The sequence below is a fragment of the Falco biarmicus genome, chromosome 1, assembly GCF_023638135.1.
Source record: "Falco biarmicus isolate bFalBia1 chromosome 1, bFalBia1.pri, whole genome shotgun sequence".
NCBI classification, from domain to species: Eukaryota; Metazoa; Chordata; class Aves; order Falconiformes; family Falconidae; genus Falco; species Falco biarmicus.
Window position 1 is genome coordinate 102,015,879 of NC_079288.1, and position 11,732 is coordinate 102,027,610.

Consider the following 11,732-nt stretch of genomic DNA (forward strand, 5'->3'; position numbering starts at 1 on the left):
ATAAAAGCAGCTGAATGCACAAGGGTGTGGAAGAAGGAAGGTCATGGGGAGGGGAAGAACAGCAGTGACAACATTTACACCACTCAGGACAGGACAACCACAAGACCACCCAAAAATCATAGACCATCTATGATCTTATATAAAGAAATGACCCAAACTTAATATCTATACCTGACTGACAGATGAAGAAATCCAGTCTACATTTTAGCTTACTGAAGAATGGCTCTGTTAGAACTCTGCCTACGTAAGGAAGAGCAAGATACCTGAAAATACATTTTTCCAGATCAGAAATATTTGCATACAACTCTATCTTCTACTACTGCTCAACACTTTCAAATAAATGAACAACTTGTAAGCAGCAACATGACAGCCCCCAAAATGTCTTTTAAAATAAACTTTATTTCAAATGGCATACGCGGTAAAACTTAACGGCACTCCAGAGGCACTGCAGAATGGAAAAGAAGTCTAATTCCTTGTTTAATGTTACAAGCCCTACTCTCACCCTTCAATGACACTGCACTGACAATAATACTAAGACTTACCCTTTGGTAAAGCACTCGATGTCTTTTATCAACTCCCCATGCTCACCTCACCAGCGAAACGCTCAAAGATCAAGCACATCTCGACTGAACAGCACTTCCTTAAGTACTGCTCCATTTACACCTTCCAAGTGTCAGCTTTATCTTACCTGGGTTGTTCTTCTGGTCTCTGGAGTCTTCTCCATCTTCCTGCCCGTCCGCTCATGGTGAGCGAGCATAGATGTTCCTCACCTTGTACATGTCCACAGAACATATTCCACCACAGTGCAAGCTTTTATCTACACAATCTCCTTTACTAATTGAACCTCTCCTCAAACTCCCAGAATCCTAGCATGATACATACATATAGTTAACAGCATTTCTTGGCAAATCATCTGATAGCATAATAAGAAAATAAATACTATTCTATCTGTGAAAATCCAGTAAAATAACACCAACCGCCCAGAAGCAGAACAACCAAGACAGACACAAAGTTAAAGCTACTCATGGACAAGTTCACTCCTCTCCTAATGAGCACAACAGTGTGGCACTGTAGAACACACACGCTCCTGGCTCATCAGCTCCTAACCAAAGACCATCCACTGAATACTTGATCTCACTTTCTACAAATTAAGCCTGAGTTTCCCCTCTGTAAACATCCTTCGGTACCTTCCTGGAGATGAAGAGCTTTATGTGTACACAGACACACACAGAGAGTAAACCCTGCTTTGAACTGAATACCTTAATTCAACATGACTACCATTTGTAACTGACACAGTTTAGTCAGGAATCCAGGTGAGTTAGAAAGACACTAACAAGGTGTCATAATGTGAAAAAGAAAACCAAGAGGGGAGAAAAACACCCCCGACACTGCAGTGCCTGGTGCTAAAAAAAAAACCCTAAAAAAATAAAAAAGAAAAACAAACACACTCTGCTGAGAACAATTTATCTGACTTTTTCAGGAAAGCAAAGTATTAAAACATACTTAGCACACAAACCCCATTAATACCTTGTTTCCTTCAATTTTACGCTAGCCTTAGCTACTTCCCAAACCCAAGTTTCTGTACTGTTTAACTTATATATATATAGAGAGAGAATAATTAAGCTAACAGATATTGTTTTATTTTTTTCCTGTATGGCCTGCTCTGTATGTGCTCATTTTCATAGATGCCTCTCTCATTTTCATTATTTATGTTTTAGCTATACATGCCTTTGACACAAGACACCTTTACATGTACTCATGCCAAAAATAATTAATGCTCACCTGTGTGGCAATGACTTATACATTTAAGACCACGGGGACTTAATACTTTGGTGACAAGATTTTTTTTCAATCCACACAAAGGTCTATCACATTCCTATGATCTTTTTACTCTAAATGCATTGCCAAACCATAAGTTTTCCTAATCTTTAAGCAAACAATTTTAAGCGCATGCCTCTTCCTTAAAATCTAGCCACAGACTCATGAAGTTTTCGAGATCTGTCCTCACTTATGTCTGACCATTCTCACCCCATCACATTCAATCATCCTGGTCACCCCAGGGATCAAAACCAAAGCAAATGAACAGGAAAAACAGCGCTAAAGACACAAAACCACACACACACACAAATACAGAAGAAAAACACCCTTGTGCACACACAACTTATAACATAGGATGAAACGCATGTAATCTATCCTAGTCAGGAGGCCCTGTGATCAGGCTCTTCAACACCTGGACGTTTGTGAAGAGAAGAAACAGTTAAGTTCTATAAGCCTCAGCAAGTCAATTGCAAGAGACAAAAAACAGTGTCTGAAAAGAGAAATAATTTATGTTAAGACTACTCTGAGGCAGTCCAGGTACAGAAGATCAAAATACTTCCATGTTAGTTCACACATGCAGAAGAAACTAAGTACAATCATACCTTAGCAAGAAGTTACGGCATGGCCAACTTTAGAAAGGCTACCCTCTAGTGGCATTCCAACAGCTAAATGGATACTTTGAGGAAGAAAGTTACCAACACAAGGAGTAGCTCTGTTTTTCATATTCATATCTTAAAGGTGCTGGGAAGGGAGATGGTAAATAGCACGTACATTTATGGTAAATGTTTATCAAAGTGACTCCAGGTCTCAATGAGAATCTCAATGAAGGCAAAATACAAATCTTTTGATAAAACTTTCAGCTTTTCCTTTGGAGACTGACCATCAGCCACAGAGCAACTGAAATTACCAAATAATCAGAAAATGGAGTGTGAAAGTTTAGCTTTGTATCTTACAGAGTTATGGGGAAAACTGTTACTCTAACTGTCAAGTTACAGATGTACTGTTGTCTCTTAAGGAAGGGAAGAGCCACAAATCTCGGGCCTTTTTATTTTTTTTCCTCCCTCTCAATTTTACTATTTGTTTAAGGCAAGAAAGCTTCCCCCACCATTATCTGCTCGTAGATGATGATCATACAACTCTCTTGAGCCACATGGGCTCAACCACCCATAGTCTACCAACATCAGTACATCACTACTGCGAATTTTTTGGGAACACAGCTAACAATTTTTATGATGGTTCAGAAACCAAATGTCCCAGCTGTCACAAGTCCCAAGCTACTAAAAACACTCCACATACGCACTAGGTATGCATCAAAATATGCCATCACTGTAACCAAGCTGTAAATATCACTACTGCAATTACCAGCACTTAGGTTGAAACCTTCATCACTTCTGACATGTTTCCTAGCAAAAGTTTTCAAATAGATTTTAAAGCTTATGTCACCTGTTCACGCATTGCAAATACTTTTGCTCTGAATTGGTCAGCACCTAAATTTTTTTAAAAGTCCAAGGACAAAACCAAGGGCAAAGCAAACATTACATTAAAGATTATTACACTCTTCTTCTACATGGCTAGATATTCCACAATTAGTAGCTATTCATGCATTACCGTTCTGCTGGTCTACTTTACTAAATAAAAAAAAAACCAAACCCAAGAATACTTAGTATTTACACTTAACCATACACTTTTCAGTTACACAAACAAACTTCAACTCTTTAGTAGCTGATTCAAGTAAAGATGATCTAGAACTATTCTGAATTGAATTATTTCAGTCTTGGTGATTTATCTCAGCTGGTCATCATTACAGCTAAACAACATAGTGTTCTTCCTACGGAAGATTTTGATATATTAGATTTAACCACCATAATGACTTTATTCTTACACCTAGCATTTGACTACTTCGACTTTTGCCACTTGAACTTTGCTTCACACATAAAATAAGCAAAGTACGTGATGGTATTTTACCTCTATTTTCTAGGAAGACAGAAATATTTCTCTGGATCATTATTAATTCTAGTGTGTTTACAACTTCATCTAAAATTTTAAGACAAGGGTACAAATTCAGTACATCTCAAAACACGCATTACCTATAGTGTAACAGAAGTGTAGTTTTAGTTCCAAAGAAAAGCCTCCCCGGGAAGCCAAAAATACCCAACAAAACAACCAACCCTAGTATATTAAGAAATGTCTGATTACCTTTTAAGAAGATAAAAGCTTGTCAACCTTCAACAGTAATCATCATCTTTCCATGACTACTCTGGACATCCAGAAATAAAACATTTCAACACTCTCTGCAAATACCTATTCTTGAAGCTTTAATGTATATCTACACACAAATGTGTTTAACATATGTTGAATTAGTTTGCCATGAATGGAAGTAGTTCAAAGTCATTTACAAAACCAATAAAGCATTCTGGTTTTATGTTAAAATCAGACTGGTTTTCAAAGTGCTGCTGAGTTTGATCAGTTGGGGGGGGGTTCTGTACCATATTCTAAGGGATGATCAAGTCCACACCTCGAACAACATTTAGGGGGAAAAAAAAAAATCCACCATACTTTCTGAGATGGTCTAAAACCAGTTCTGCACTCTGTCTCTACTATAAGAAACTACATACCTGGAGTAACAATGTATGATTAATGTTATTTTAATAGGTTGTCTTTTTGTCTGTTTATCAGCGTACTCAAACATGAGAAATGTTTAACCATTCAACACATGGGGAAAATACCTAAACGCCAGCAGACACTGTATTTATTCAGAGACACTTGTTTAAACTTTACAGACATATGAATGGGAGAACAATAAGAATTTTTAAATATTACCTAACAGCATATGGAATAAACACACAGATTTGAGCTCTGAAACTACTTCATTCTTCTGCCACTTTTTAAGATGGGAAAAAAATAACTCCAGAAGCACAAACAAACAGGCAGGAGCATCACTCCACCCATAACATAGCTCATCGATTTCTTAAGAATAACTGTTTGCTTAAGATCAATCATATTTGAAAACAGCCAGCCTCTGCCTGCACTTCTGGGGAAAAAGCTCAACTGTCTACACATTTAAGTGCACCTAAAACACAGTCTTCTTGCTACTACCTACCAATTTACTGAAAGAAACTTACGTAAATGCCGGTGGCTAAAAAGCAGAAACCATTCCTGGGTTTAGATGCAAGTATTAAAAAGGAAACAAATGAGGTGGCAATGCATTGTCATTTACTACTCCAAACAGAAGTTTCTAGTTCTCTTCCTTTCAAGATAATTTCTGGACTCATGGAGGATGGAGAATAACCTTCCTAGCAGTATGAAAACAGTTACACTAACACCACTTTTTATGTAACATGCCTGATTTATGAAGTATATTTCATCAAGGTCCTACTTTCTGCTACATAGTCACCATCTATTCACACCGCATTTTTAAAGTTTCTGGATTTACTCAACAACGATTAAAGCTTTGAGCATTTCTCCAGATGGGATACATAAGGTGCTGCAGGCTTATCAAAGAAAGACAAAGCAGGAGCACATATGTACACAGCTGCTGCACAAAATATACTGAAATTCAGTTCACCCCCCAGTTCTAGCAACCTGCTGAGCAACCAGTTTAAGTAAAACAAAAGTCACCTTGAAAATGTCTGCGACATCCTGAATTCAACTCCCATTTGTCTCCAATTACTTTACTACAATTCAGTAACACGCTATCTTATTTATTATTCGGACCTTCAGAACTCTGCCTCAGCCAAACCACCCAGTTACAACATAACCTCTCACTAGGAAAAAAAAAAATATTAAAAAAGCAAGCTTTAAATGAACAGTTACAGAGAAGCTCCCAATACCTTGCCCTTTTCCTTACTTGCACTGTAATGCTCTTCAAACCCTTGGTCACCCCCTCAGCATGAGGGGCTCAGTCCCGCTGGCGCATTAACGAAACGCACAGGGAAACTACGCCAGGAGACCGCTCCTCACCGCATCCCTGCTCGGCCTGGGGATGATCCAGGCCTCCCCCCAACGCCAGGGGACCCCTGCCCGCTGCAGCACTGTCAGAGCGTGGCCACGCGGGTTGGGTTTTTTTTATTTATTTATATTACAACTTGGCAGTTTGTTTGTTTATTTATTTATTTATTCATTCAAGAACAAAGGAGCACCACCACAGCACAGCACCTGCCTCACTGAGGACAGCGATGTGCAATGGGATTGGTCTGTCACCATCAGAGATCTCCCTTTGTATGGACTACAATATTCTTCAGCAAAGATTAAAACGCTTGCCTACAAGCCATCAGTGAAAACAGTCATAAAAGCAAAAAAAAATAATTAATATTTACAGTAATGCTGTGTAAATCAACTGGGAGGCTCTGCAACGTCAACGTTTACTCGCCAGCCACCCAACCCGGGGAGGAGGCTGGGAGGCCACACTGCAAGGGCTCCCCCATTCCTTAGTGCACCCACTAAATCCCCACGATCCAGGATGCCAGTGCTGCAGCCCCCCCCGGTACCTCAGCCACCCCCCCCCACCCCCCCACCCTCCCGCACAGACCCCGCACACGCACCCCCCGCACACATGCACACACACTCCCCCGGAAAAACCCCGCACAGACGCACCCCCCGCCGCACAGACCCCGCACAGACCCGCAGCCCCAGCACAGACCCCGCAGCCCCTGCCCCCCCAGTACCTCAGCCCGCCGGCACCGACCCCGCGGAGCCCCGCTTTCCCGGGGAGCACAGCACGGCGGCCGGGGGTCAGGGGCTGCGCCCCGGAGGCGAGCGCTGAGGGAGCCGAGCCCCTCTCTCCCTCAGGCGGCTGCCGCCTTTCCCGCCCGCCGCAGGCTCCCAGCGCCCCCGTCACACGGCAGCGGCGGCGCGGCCCGGCGCTCCCCTGAGGGCTCCCCGCCGCACGGGCGGGAGGAGGAGGAAGAAGGAAGCGGCGAGGACGGAGGTGCCCCGAGCCACGGCGGCGTACCTGGCAGCGCTGCGAGGGGGGCTGCTGGTGCTGCAGGCGGCCGGGAGCAAGAGGGTTCGCCACCTCCTCAGCGGCACCGAGCCCGAGCGCAGCGCAGAACAGGAGGAGAAGGCGCTCGCTGCCGCCATACCGGTCCCGACGTACGGAAGCGCCGCCGCAGCCAAGCGACGAAGGGAGGAGCCAGGGCAAGTAGCGGGCCCGGGGCCGGGGCCGCGGCGGGGCGGGGCGCGGCGCTGAGGGGCGGCCCGGCGGCCAGGGGCCGTGACGGGAAGACTGGGATTGAGGGCAGAAGGGCACAGCGCCCGGCAGCGTGGAGGCCGGCGGCGTCACCTCCGCTGGAGGCAGATCTGTGGGCAACCGGCGCCCGGGGGCCGGCAAACGTTGCCCCTCATAATTCTTTGCTGCACCCTCGTGTTTTCCCAGGGGAAGTCGTGTGGACTTTCTTGCAACTCACACGCTTGTGCTTTCTGTCACGGTTTACGGCAGATTTTTCACTACAAAGCGCGGAGAAATTCCTCTCTGCAGAGGGGAGGAAGAAAACAGGGAGATCTGAAATAGCAGGGCACGCCACATACAAAGCAAAATAATAACGAGCAGCCTTTCCAGCAGTAGGGAGCCTATGGACAGTGGGCAAATTCTTTTATGAATCTGGCAAAAGCTTTGAAAAGACGTAACAGATCACGGAGGCTCCCGTTTGTGGTAATTTAACCGGCAAATGTTTTGATCAGTTAGGTGTTGGCCTAAGGAACACGGCTCAGGTGCTTCCACTGGCAGTGCACGCACTGCCTTGTAAAGACTTGTTCTCCTAGATTCTTATTATCTTTCAATATTGTAGATAATGTCTAAATCTTCCCCTTTAGGTTGCCATCTCTTACTTTCGAAACAGCAGTGACTCCCAAGCTGTATGCACTCCCCAATGTGTATGTACTGCATTAATTACAAAGGACACTTACCCAAGATTCATTGACACAATTATTATATACACTGCCCCTTACTCCCGTGATTCTTTCTTGTTACTATCCTGTTCGGAAAAAAGTGAACATGTGAGGATATAGGAAGTCCTGTGAAAATTTACGGTCCTCAGCAGATAGTAGATCTTTAAGACAGAACAAAGATCTTCAAATGCCAATCTGTCCTATCCAGCTTCTAAAGAACTGAAGTTTATGAATGTAAATTGAGTATTTAAGCTCACTTATATAAAATCTACCGGGTTTTAGAATTATTATTTTTTTAGGACTGTCATATCAGTGGATCCATAAAAGGATCAGATACAGATAGACTGACACTTTATGAAAAAGGAATTGCAAGTAATCTTAAAAATGGGAGCAGGTTACTTGAAGGTAGTCCATATACATCACAAAGAATAGGCAAGTTATTAAAAGAAAGAAAAGCTGAAGAGAATAACAGAAAGCACAATGGGGAAATGAAAAAAAATATCAGTAGTCCTAAAGCAGAGAAGATAATTCCATCAGAAGTTTCTTTTTGTCTAGGATTAAAAAGGTTGTCCAGTCATTTTTTTAATGCAAGGTTTGCATACTTAACTACAAAACTTTGAAGTGCGGTTGTTAAAATTTTCCACAAATGCAACGTCCACCACAGATTTTTCTACCAAATTAGTACACTAGAAAAAAGCAGTTGTGTTGTAAATGCTTTGGATGAAATTTGCCATGCAAATTGTGACTGAAAAATTCCTTTACTTAAAGTACATCAGTTGTACAAAAGTAACATCAGTTACAAAAATGGTTGAATGTACATGAGCATATTCTTACAGGCAGTGATGTTGAACACAACAACAACAAGAAGTTACCTGTTACGTTTTATGCAAACTCAGCTTTTGCACCAGTTGGATTCCTGCTATTCATACTGACCCCTACATAAAAATAGATTTTCAGTAATATGAAGGTGAAACCTTTTTTCTTGATTTAACTGCTTAGAGTTGAAGTCCCATTCTGGAACTGAAATGTCACAACTTAAAAAAAAAAAAAAAAAGCAAAACACCACAACATTTTAAATTAACTTTCATACCAATCAAATTACACCATACTGACAGCCTTAGATTTGACCTTGAAGCTACGTGTAGTAATACCAAAATAATATACTGCCTTTTCCTATCATTCCTGAAAAAAAATAATCTGAAAGCTCACTACTGCTATAACAGCAGTATTTATAATTAACGGTTTGCACAGCATAGCCTACAAAGAGTGACCACATCAGTATTGCTCCAGATCTGCTGAGTAAGTTATATAGAAAGTCTCATGAAAATACTACATTAATAAATAACAGTATGTGTATGATCCTCAAAAATGCACTGATTAAATTGGTGCAAAGGATAAAACTGAAAATATGCAATTTGGTTTGCATAACAGTTAAAGCAGTGTTAGGCATTGACAGCTGTGAAGACAGGTTGTTTCAGAGTTTGTTATACTTGGAGTATTTTTATGTGCATTGTTATAAGATTCTATCTTGGGTATTAACAATCCCATCAACTTAAAATTATCTCTCATTACTTATTTGTGTGTGAAGAGGAAGTCAAACATGCTTGTTCAGTAAGAAGCGTTGTTCTCTCATCCTGTGAAAACCAGTATTGGGAAATGTTACTTTTTATAAAAAGTTTTGTAATTTCTTTTTATATCGTGGAGGAATGTTATGCCTTTCTGTCCACCTCTCCATTTTTTTCTTCTCTGTTTTGCCTTTCCAGCTGCTGGGAGGTATACATTTGTACGAGACAAAGACGTTGAGAATAGAGGTGAACCACCTCATATTTTGCTATATTAGTTTAAGGAAAAAATTAATCTTAGTTTAGGAAAAAAACAGTTTGAGAAAAATTTAGTTTAAGAAAAAACCAAACCAAAACTTGTTACCCTTAGGAAGCTTTATATTTCAGGAAAATTTATTTGCTGGCTTTCTTTTACTTTCTAGAAGTCCTACCCCCATGCCACCTCAGCCTCTGTTTTCAAAGGACACCAGTATTGGGGATGAACGTGGTTTTGGGGACAAACATCTCACTGTATTTCAAGAAACCCTGCTCAAGGTCCCATGATCTGGACTTTCAGCACGTGCTGCAGGGTCTTTCTACAGCAACAAACTGTGTATAAAACCTGGGCCCCGACAGCAGAGTATCAAGAATTTTTGGCACATGAGAAAAAATGAGAGTCGTGGCTATTTCTGGAGCTGGGAGAGATACTAAAGGGAAAAGGTTTGTTGCCGTTTTATTTAACAGATACATATTTTGCACCTTGGTCCAACATCCCTCAACTTCTTTTGCGAAGTGCTGGTTCACAACAGGGAGAAGGCTGCGGTACAGAGCTTTGCTTGAAGCCTGAAGAGGGTTTTCCCTTCACCAGTGCCAGAACCTTCTGGATTGTGTCTTGCACGTGTATGTGCGTTAGGATGTGCCGTGACTGCCTTACAGTGCGCATGAGTGATCTGGGTTGTGCTTTCACTGTGTGTTTGTATAGATCAAAATGCATATAGGAGGGTGGTTTGCGAGGCCGTATGGGAAGCTGGACACCAGGAGGCACTCATCCCACACGTTCGTCTCGCCTTCCACTTCACATTTGCTGCTGCCCGCTGCATGAATGGCAAGCCAAAGTTCGTTCGTAATAGCATGACGACCGGTAGCGCTGGCCTCACATTATTCGGAAACCTAAAAGAAGAGCCTGCAGTCACTTCACTTGTTTTAATATCTTATCTTCCCTTAGGACCTGCTCCCGGATGATGTTAGCAGGGAAAGAAACAGGAGCCCAGGTTCTGTTCGCCGCAGTTGTCAACTGAAAAAGAAAATACATATGAAGTTGTTCTGTAGGAAATGAAAGAGAACTATATTCAAGGCGGAAATTTGTGTTTAGAATTTAGACTTCAAAGCACAGGCAAAATTTTAAAAATTCTTTTCCTGTTTTTCATGCAACTACTAGAAGTTTTCAGGCTACCAGTCAACACTGTATGTTTAGAAAAATCTTGGCTCAGATACGCAGTTTTAAGGCATGAAATGAAGAAATAAAAAAAAACCCCAACAGCCGAGTCTGTTTTAATACACCTTTTTAATCTTAGTTATTTTGGCACCCCTTTCCACAGATGTCAAGGCAGTAAATCAGTGCTCTCAGAGTGCTAAAGTTTATGGATAGATGCGTTTTTTATTAATAACTAGCATGTATTGTCTGGCATGGTCTGACTGGAATGGCTTCCTAAGTGAGCACTGTATTGGAAGCACTGATGCAAGTGAGGTAGATTGTGCCATTCAGTAACAATGCATTGCATTTCTGCGGAGGTCCTGAATATTGAATATGCTTTTCCCTCGGCTTTCTCTAGCATGATTAAAATAAATCAAGGTTTTCCTTTTCTCTGCACCCTGTCTCACTATTGAACTCTGAAGAACCTTACAGTGAAAACAATAGAAAATTTTTTTATGTGAAAAAGGAAAATTTTAGCATTTTGTGGGGGATCAAATTTGGAGCAAGGGTTCTGGTATTACTTTTAAAAAGTAAATAAAATGGAATCATTAACCACAGTAATAAACATTTATAATGCCTTTCAAAAATATTATTGGTCCCTTTAAGTGCATGTTTTCATGGAGAATCAAGGGAATTATTTTGATTTTATTTTAAATGAAACAACAGTTTGTGTTATTACAAAATTTTTAGTAGACAGTAATGACTTGCTATTATTAACAGCTATGCATAAATAGTAACAAGCTCCAAATTCTGTAGTATATTTGCATAAGAATGTCATTTTTTAACTTTTAAATTGTTTTTCATTGTTAGTCAATCAAACCAAGTAAGCTATTCGAATTGAAAGGAATGTAAAATGTGCTGTAAGTTTAAGCTGATTCTACTCAATCTGCGTCATTTCCCAGTCAAGTTTAGATCAGTTAAAGTTACAATAGTCAGGTGCATTTGCTCTCTCTAGACTCTTTTTGAATACTGTAATTCGTTATAGAACTCTGCATGAGTGAAAATGAAGTATC

General features: G+C 41.1%; 1 protein-coding gene across 3 annotated transcripts in view; it reads right to left on the reverse strand.

Annotated features, from left to right (window-relative positions):
- MTHFD2L (methylenetetrahydrofolate dehydrogenase (NADP+ dependent) 2 like) overlaps positions 1-8,721 on the reverse strand; it is a 39,729-nt gene extending 31,008 nt beyond the window's left edge. The window contains exon 1 of one of the 3 annotated variants that reach the window (XM_056353928.1): positions 6,770-7,027. In XM_056353928.1, coding sequence (XP_056209903.1) covers positions 6,770-6,897 — 128 coding nt within the window. In that variant the 5' untranslated portion in view covers positions 6,898-7,027. Of the gene's footprint in view, positions 1-6,769 lie in introns of all 3 variants that reach the window. The other 2 variants (XM_056353937.1, XM_056353946.1) reach the window with 2 other exon arrangements.
- Between the last annotated feature and the right edge of the window lie 3,011 nt (positions 8,722-11,732).